The sequence below is a fragment of the Temnothorax curvispinosus genome, unplaced genomic scaffold (genome assembly GCF_003070985.1).
Source record: "Temnothorax curvispinosus isolate PA1 unplaced genomic scaffold, ASM307098v1 QBEX01010510.1, whole genome shotgun sequence".
Classification (NCBI taxonomy): domain Eukaryota; kingdom Metazoa; phylum Arthropoda; class Insecta; order Hymenoptera; family Formicidae; genus Temnothorax; species Temnothorax curvispinosus.
In genome coordinates, this window is record NW_020220290.1 from 2191 (window position 1) to 11202 (window position 9012).

The 9012-nt window shown below is 30.1% G+C and overlaps 2 protein-coding genes across 6 annotated transcripts; one reads left to right on the forward strand and one right to left on the reverse strand.

The window, feature by feature from the left end:
* The first annotated feature begins 213 nt into the window (after nucleotides 1–213).
* Nucleotides 214–6240, forward strand: LOC112460416. 4 transcript variants are annotated; one of them, XM_025025074.1, is made up of 6 exons: nucleotides 214–822; nucleotides 2261–2408; nucleotides 4434–4690; nucleotides 5392–5566; nucleotides 5644–5762; nucleotides 5873–6240. In XM_025025074.1, exons 2-6 carry the CDS (start codon nucleotides 2374–2376, stop codon nucleotides 6124–6126), a joined length of 840 nt encoding a protein of 279 aa, XP_024880842.1. In that variant the 5' UTR covers nucleotides 214–822; nucleotides 2261–2373; the 3' UTR covers nucleotides 6127–6240. The 4 variants fall into 4 exon arrangements, with proteins under 4 accessions (XP_024880842.1, XP_024880845.1, XP_024880844.1 ...); XM_025025077.1 differs by having other exon boundaries at nucleotides 4437–4690; XM_025025076.1 differs by having other exon boundaries at nucleotides 214–817.
* A 129-nt stretch (nucleotides 6241–6369) lies between these two features.
* On the reverse strand, nucleotides 6370–8475 carry LOC112460421 (protein ALP1-like). Of its 2 annotated transcripts, none has more exons than XM_025025082.1 (3): nucleotides 7604–8475; nucleotides 7264–7460; nucleotides 6370–7176 (listed from the first exon to the last, which is right to left on the reverse strand). In XM_025025082.1, the coding sequence occupies exons 2-3, from the start codon at nucleotides 7351–7353 to the stop codon at nucleotides 6454–6456; spliced, it is 813 nt and encodes a 270-aa protein (XP_024880850.1). In that variant the 5' UTR covers nucleotides 7354–7460; nucleotides 7604–8475; the 3' UTR covers nucleotides 6370–6453. The 2 variants fall into 2 exon arrangements, with proteins under 2 accessions (XP_024880850.1, XP_024880849.1); XM_025025081.1 differs by having other exon boundaries at nucleotides 7264–7503.
* Nucleotides 8476–9012: the final 537 nt, after the last annotated feature.

A 9012-nucleotide genomic window follows, 5' to 3' on the forward strand; every position in this document is an offset into this window, starting at 1 on the left:
GAAAATAGACCAATCAGTTTTCTTATGCTTACGTATTATGCGTTATGCAGAAGTGTGTGCTCCCCGCTTTAAGTCAATCCAGACGAACTTGCATAACGCATAAACATAAGCATAAGAGATTTGATCGGTCCATATGCATGTGCATAAGGAAATAGACCAATCCGTTTCTTTATGCATATGGTTATGTACCTATGCAAGTTTGTCTGGATAGACTTTTTATTTTCTTATGCACATGTGTATGGACCAATCAATTTTCTTATGCTCACGCATTATGCGTTATGCAGCGGGGTCAATCATGAATCTTTTCCCCTAGGGTGGAAACGTGAAAAATGAAAAATCTCTCTTTCTATTGATGTTAAATAGAAAGAGATAGTCATATAAAACTTTTCACTTTCCACGTTCCACATTAATACATGATTAAGTGTGTGCTCCCCGCTTAACCATCGATATGTAATCTTCCATGAACTGCACATGCGCGCATAGACAAAGACAGCAGGGGCCCATATGCAGCGCTCTCTTTCTATTCCTCTATCGCTTTTTTAGCTTGTTTGCATACTCTATTCATGCTCTATTCTTATATCTCTATGGTTCGTAGTCGCTATATCTTGTCAATATGACAGGTCTCATAATAAGATAGTCGTCAAACTCGTCAACTTTAACTGTTAATATCTCGCTTTGCGGGGCAGAGCGACGCTTTTTTCTGCCAGATTTTTTTGTTTCACGCAAAAACGCGTTGATTAAGCCTAAGTTCAACGAAATCGGTGAGGAGGCATCTATTCTGCACATTTACCAAAAATAGATAGCATTACAAATAAAAGTAATGTACGTATATTATATTGTGTGTAATATATATTAAGTGTTTTCTATTTACATAAAAAAACTCAGATAATTCTCACTTGTAACGTCGTTCTATCCTTTTTGGCAATTAATGAATAATAAAGACAGAATCGAATTATCTGTTACAAATTAGAATTATCTGAGTTTTGATGTAAATATTGTAAATGAAAAGCTTCTATTAATGTACTATTAATAATGTATATGTATATGTTACGGGTGAACTTCGCATGGTGTATAATGTCGAGCATTGCATCGAACAATTGCACATTGTTCGAGCAATGTTAGCATTAAATCACGTATTTATATATATATTATGACTCATATTCTTAATTTTCTTTTAGCGATAAAAAAGTGCGCTTTTATTGATAAAAAAGAGTTGAGAATATGGGTCTATGTATATTATACATAACCTGGCAATGTCGATATTGTATATTATGCAAACTTCGCTCGTAATACATTTTTTTTTGTTTATATGTCGCTTATTTAATAGCATGTAAAAAGAACATTAATCTCTTATTTGGTAATTAAAAGCAAAATGGCGAATAATCGCGATAAATCGATATATCAACCGTTATATATATATAAAAGGCAACATTATATATATATATAATGTTGCCTTTTTATATTTTATATTTATTAAGTTCAGTTAACAAAGCAAACATGTGTTAAATTTACATATGAATGTATTGATTACTTAACGCAACAACTTTAACCAGTTGCATAAAATCATTTCCTATTGTTCTTATTACATTTATATTATTTAATATACATAATCTGAAAAATTAGCTCTTATTATTAATATAAAAAAGTGTACAAATTAGAAACTTGCATATTGTTTTCTCATCATTTTAAAATGTGCAAATTAGAAATTTATATATTGCATCATTATTTTATTTCGCTCACTGATAAAGCTCTTCTATTGAGGAAGCTTATATTTTATTTGATACATAATTATTAATATTTATTAATTTGACTTCTTCATAAAGGAAGCTTTATGAGTGAAATAAAATGATGATGAAGCAATGTACAAATTTCTAATTTGCATACTTTAAAATGGTGAGAAAGCAATATGTAATTGATTTTGAGTCCATAATATTGTGATAGACATTGATTTTATATCTTAGTGTATGGAAATATTAATTATTCATGAAAGCAATAACAACAAAATAAATTTTGGTAAATTTTATGTTTGTATTCAGCAATCTCTAACATTTAAAAAAATAATTAAATTAATATGTTCTTCTCACACACAAAAAAGATTAGACTCTAAAAGGATTAATTAATATTTAATCTAAATATATCATAATAAAAATTATAATTGCAAAGTTTTCGGAAGTGGTAGACAAACCAGTTTATATTTATAATGCAAACTACCTCGAATTTTTATATTTCATTGTCAGTCATCAGAGAATTTTTTCTGCAGATATTTGAAGGCTGGCGGATAATGGATTTTTTCGTGATTGAGCGCATACACGATTCTCTATATTTAGATACTAACTTTTTGAACTCTGTTATATTGAGATTTTACTTTGGAGTATGGCAAACTTTTTGGTAATGAAGTTTTTAACAAGGTAAGATTATGCAATATAATTATAATTAAATTATTGTTTGGGAATATTATATATAACATTAACATAATTATTTTTTAAGGTAATTATAAAGGAGATAGACTTCCTTGCCGATTTGGCTGAAACTGTATAATTTTGTGTATTTTGGTGCGTAAAACATAAATCTGTAAGTTAAAACTGTTGTTCTCAATTTTTTAGAAAAAGCGGTATTAAATACTGAAATTGATTGTTGCATGGTTAGGATGTCTGTTACATTCACATGATCATCCGTAATGATGTAAGAGTGGAGTTATAGTAATAGTGCAGTATAACAGTAACTTCTCATAATAGTCTGGCGCCTTACTTTAATTGTGTGCTATTATTTGACTTTGTATTTATATAAACTCTTAATATACCAATTATTTTCTGCTTTAAAAAAGCCTTTTTTCTTTATTTCTATTATCTCTTTTAATCATATTGTTATACCAATTATTTTCTGTTTTAAAGCAGAAAATAATTGGTATATTGAAAAGTCTATATAAATACAAAGTAAAATAAATATAAAGTTAAATAATAAACATAATTAAAGTAAGGCGCCAGTCTATTATAGGGCGGGTTGCCGTTATACTGTATTATTACTATAATTTCATGCACTTTTACGTCACTACCCATGATCTTGTATGATACATCTACATTATGTTAGTATGATAGACATTCTAGCCACGCAGCTATCAATTTTAGTACTTAATAGCTTTTTTCCTAATTGAGAGTGACATTTTTAACTTACAGTTTCATGTTTTACGCACTAATAAAATACACAAAATTGTGAAGTTTCAGTCAAATCAGTGAGGAAGCCCTTCTCTTTCATAATTACCTTTTTTAAATTACATTTGGTAATAGTTTCTTAATTCTCCTTAACAAATTTTTAATATTACAAAGAATCATTTTAATCTCAAAGAATTAAAGAAGTAACAGTACAAAATAAACATATTTAATTAAAATAAAATAAAATAAATACATTTTTCTTGTAAAAAAACTTGGCGCTGCTAGACTTCAAAATTTAAACATTAGTAATAAGATTTTTGATTGAATAAAAAAACAATAAATATAATTTAGGGAAGAATGTGACAGGAGTAAAAAAGCAGCGCCGTTTTCTTATAAAAAAATTTATTTTTTTTAATTAAATATTTTTATTTTGTACTGTTACTTTTTTAATTCTTTGTGATTAAAATGATTCTTTGTAATATTAAAAATTTGTTAAGGAGAATTAAGAAGCTATTACCACTTGGGTTGGAATAGGAAGATCCTTATTGAATAGGAATACAAAGGTATCACTTAGGTTTTATTTTGTAGAAGTAATTGCACAACAATTATTTTTCAAAGCAATATACATATTCTCTTTGCAATTGGTGCAATTTAATTTAAAAATTTTACATTTCTTTTGAAATGCATGTCACTTGAGTTGAGTTAGGTAATATAATTTTGTAAAGGAGAAATAAAGTTACAACTTAGGTTGGATTTTTGAATTTACAAAATATATTGCGTGTACTTGGCATCTTTTTTTACCTTTTTTGAAAAAAGTAATTTTGTACTGTTTTAAGTAACTTTAATAATATACTCTTAATGTATGGATCTTGAATCATGGGCCACCTTGTATGTTATATTACATGATATATGTAGGAGTCAGCTAATATTATATAAAGTTATATATAGAGGAGTCGTATAAAATTATATATAATTATATAATAGCTTATACATAATTTTATATATTTCTCTATAATTTGATACATATAGTTTTTCTTATTTTTATTTTTTTTTATTATTTTATATATACTTGTAATATGTAGTATTTATTATGTAAAAATAAAAGTTTAGCATATATTTAGATACATATATATCTTTTTAAATATTTGTTTGTATAAAATAATCTTGAAATAAATAAAATATTTTTATAGAGAAATATTTTTATAGAAATATTTTTTTTCATTTTTAAAGATTTATACATTTTATTAAAAATATGTAAAATGCATTTAATCGCTGTTTTTTCAGCAGGGTACACATACTTTTTGTAGAACGTAACAATTGTGTTCCAAGTATTATGGAAAGTACAAGACAAAATATTGACACGGGTAATGATAACAGTGCTGTCACAATTGCATCAATAGAGGAAATGTTAATAGCTGCTGTGCAAGAACGTTCTCCCTTATGGAATTATAAAGATTTTTCAGCGTCACAACGCACAAAAGCAATTAAAGACAAACTGTGGCAAGAAATTGAGGATCTTCTCAATACTAACAAAGAAAAAAGTATATTGACTAATATATTTTATCTTATTAACTATATATTAATTGCGCAATAATTACCGCATGTGGCTCTCTCCTTATTTCCTATTTGATTTATTCAGGAGAGCCTATACTTACAAGGGAACCTCGCGAAGTGGAAAATTTTGACTTTAATGTAATTTTTCACACATGTAGGGGGAGTAAAAAGATGAATTTAGATATTTTTTGTAGCGGCCTAAAAACGGTTTTAAGGGGTGAAATCACCTCTCATATGTAGAGCGGTTTTTTGCTTTTCTCGATATACTTCGAAAAGTATTCGAGATATAAAAAAATGTTTCAAATAAAAGTTTTATGGTAAAATCTCCTCTATCCAACAACATTAATATAATATTTTTTAAAAATAATTTTTTAAACAAAATTTTTTTTTTTAATTTTTTTAATGTGGTTAAATAGAGATGTTTTTACCATAAAACTTTTATTTGAAACATTTTTTTATATCTCGAATACTTTTCGAAGTATATCGAGAAAAGCAAAAAACCGCTCTACATATGAGAGGTGGTTTCACCCCTTAAAACCGTTTTTGGGCCGCTACAAAAAATATCTAAATTCATCTTTTTACTCCCCCTACATGTGTGGAAAGTTATATTAAAATCAGAATTTTCCACTTCGCGAGGTTCCCTTGTTAGTTTATTATTAAAAAAAATTAATTGTGAACTTTGTTTTAGAGCAATACACTATCGCAGCATTAAAATCAAAATGGAAGAACTTATACGATACATATCGAACATATCTAATGAAAGAAAAAGGCAAAAGTGGACAAGCTGCAAAAAAAAGCAAACCATGGCGATTTATGGAGCAAATGAGTTTTTTAAAAGATACTTTTGATCTTGGAATTAAAAAGTAAGTAAATAATTAATAGTTTGAAAATAAAAAAGCAGTTCTAACAATATATACAACTATTATATTTTGCAATGTAGCACAGTCAGTAATTTAACGCTACCTACACCTACACCAGAAGACACTTCCTTCAACGATGATCTACATTCTGAACTCGGTAACCTCTCTAATTTTTCTGAGGATAATGAATTAAATAAAGGTTTGTATATTTTGTTATAAAAATATTGAAAAATTTCAATTAATTATAAACAAATAATTAAAATAAATGCATCTATAAAATTGACTTATATAACAATAACTTTTTTTTAGGCAACAAGAAACGGAAAGCCGATGATCCAATTGAAAGAATTGCAAAAGCGTTGAATGAACCTATTCCTCCTCCTCAAATCTTACAACAACCGCTCTTACCCATGCCTGAAATAAAAGAGAAGGATGAAATTTGTACTTTTTGTTTAACAATGGATAGAAAATTGCGAAAGTTACCTCTGAAAAAAGTAAATATAGCAATGTTTAAAATGTATGAACTTCTTTTTAAAATTGAAAATGAAGATAATTTTATGTAAGCAAACAATTGGTTTTTTTAAGTTTATCTATATATAACAACACTTATAGGAAAAACTCATACGTGTAAAATTTAGAAATATATACCTGTAGAAATATATATCTTTAGAAATATATACCCGTTCTCAAAACCTTGTAGTACATTTTATTTTCTCATAAGCAAAATATTTTTTATATAATTTACAATAAAAAAATTTAATTTTACAATTACATGACTGCTTTTTAATTTATTTACACATGTCAGTATATATTTTTATTTTAAATATTTTTTATAATTGAACATTTCAGTATATTGTATATTTTTACAGTATGATCGCTTTTTAATCTAGTTACATGTAAGCATATTGCCAATCTACAGCTCCATCGTTGTTAAAATAATAAAGAAATTTTTCTCGGACTTCTGCTGCTTGTCGAGTACTGGAGTTGTTTCCTGAGCGAGTTATATCTGCCATGCCACTTAAGGTCTCCATATCTGCTCTCCAACTTCCTGGTACGAAACCGTTTTCGTTCTGTCTGTCAATTAATTCTGGTGTTACATATTGAATATTTTCTTCTTCATTAAGGTCTGCCATGCGTAACCAATTGTGGAGGCATACGGTTGCTTGCACAATTTTCATTGTATTATCAACACTTAGAATAATAGGTTTTCTAAAAATCCGCCACCTATTTGCTAGAATACCAAAACTATTTTCAATTGTTCTTCTAGCCCTTGATAATCGATAATTGAATACGCGTTTTTCGTATTCAGTATTTTGTTTGCCCGGGTACGGTCTTAATAAATACGTTTTTAGTGGGAAAGCTTCATCTCCCACTAAACAATATGGCAGATTGTCTCCATTTTCAGAAATTGGTGCAGGCTTTGGTAGCTTCATTTCATTATTTTCAAATTTCTGACCAAATACGCTTTCCTTAAAGATTCCTCCATCGCTCCTTCGCCCATAAGCTCCAATATCAACAAATTGAAAAATATAATTGGCATCACATATAGCCAGAAGAACCACACTATGACTTCCTTTATAATTGTAGTAAGACGATCCTGCTTTGGCTGGACACTTAAAAGGAATAAAATATTTTCAGAATTTGTAAAAATTTATATGTATAAATATTATTCTATATCGTGAATAAATAATTTATCTTACTTGAATAATTATATGTTTACCGTCGATGGCACCTATACAGTGTGGAAAGTTCCATTTATCCGCGAAATTATTATGGCTACTGTTAGCCATTTGTCTTCACTCAAATCTGCAGGTAATACTATAGATGATAAATTGTTCCATAAAGCTTGACATGTTTCTGAGATAATGTTTGCAGCAGTAGTCAGACCAACTAAATACTGGTAACATATCGAAGAAATAGAATCGCCAGAAGCAAGATACCTAAACCAGGTTTATATTTTAAAATGCACAATACTTTACAATAAAAAATTATTAAATGATAAGAATTTGCAAATAAATTTGCATTTGTAAGCATGCTTACCTTAATGTCATTAATAAACGCTCAGCAACATCTATAGGTTCCCTAATGTGATGTTGCTTAAATATATCTGCTCCAATTAAAAGTGTCAAATTTTCAAATTGAGTTGCAGACATTCGTATGTAATTATGAAACCTCAAATCTTCTAGAATAAGTTTAGGTAGCACAGCATGAAAGAATCCATGTACTTTTCTTTCTTGAAAAATAGGTGCTACCCAATGTTTCTTTTTAGTATATCTTTTTCTTTTCATATGTAAAAGTAAAGCTGTAACTGCAGCAACTTTCCTTTTTCGTACATTCATTTGATAGTAATGATTTACTTGCACATAATTAAATAACCACTGCATTTGTTGGTTATACCAAGTAATCCAGTTTATAACTGAGTCGTCCTCCATTAAAAAGGATTTTAAAAAATTTTGTTATTAATTAATGATTTAATCTACAATATATTTAAAAGCACTTCAAAGCCCAAAACCATGTATGTCTAAAAAATATTTTAGCATATTCTAGTACTGTTGACACGCAACTACATACAGATGCGACGCTTACAAACAACTCGCGGCGAATTATTTGCTACTTCACAACGAATTATTCGCTATTCGCTAAAAATCATTCGCAGCGAAAAATTCGCTGCATGAAAAGGCACCTTAATGGAAGGCAGCAGTCCCATCAGTACTTTTTTTTTTTTTTTTTTTTTGTTTCCGTGGGAAGAAATGAAATGCCTCGCGCATTCAACCGGGGGCTGGCCACCCGGGATATGTGGGACTTGCACCCACTAAAACCCCTCTCCCTTAAACACAGCACGCTGAACTACAGTTGCGACACGCGGAACTACTAACAAGGCATGACATTGGAATCGGATGCTAGACGCTCCGTTCCAGCGTCGAGCGTGGAGAGCAGCAGCGGCGGCACCTGCCAGCTAATCGGCGTGCCAGCAGCGGCAGCCGTGGATCGAGGCATAGAGGACTCGACAAACGAGACCGTCGAGCAGGCCAATAAGAAGACGGACGAGTTGGAAGACTGGAGTTTTGAAAGCTTGGCGAGCACACAAATATTAGAGTCCATTCCTGAGGCAGTGGCGCAAGCCATCATTCTGACGGAGGGCTTATCACAGCCCGCTGGACAAAGCGAGGCATACAAGAAACTCACTCAGCCCGCTGGTCAAGGATAGGCAGGCGAGGACAACAACGACCAATCGAAAGGGACCGACCGAGCCGTGGAGGAAATACCGGTTCCGGACGATCAATAGCGTGCGGCGGAAGTATAAAGATCCGTGCGACGCGTTTATGTGTTTTATTTTATTATTTTTATCCAGTTTGATATAATATTACATAGTTTATCGAGTCGAAAACCCGAGGGTTAAGAAAGTTTTATTTCAACGAGTGCAATTGAGCAAAATAGATTTTAGAGTC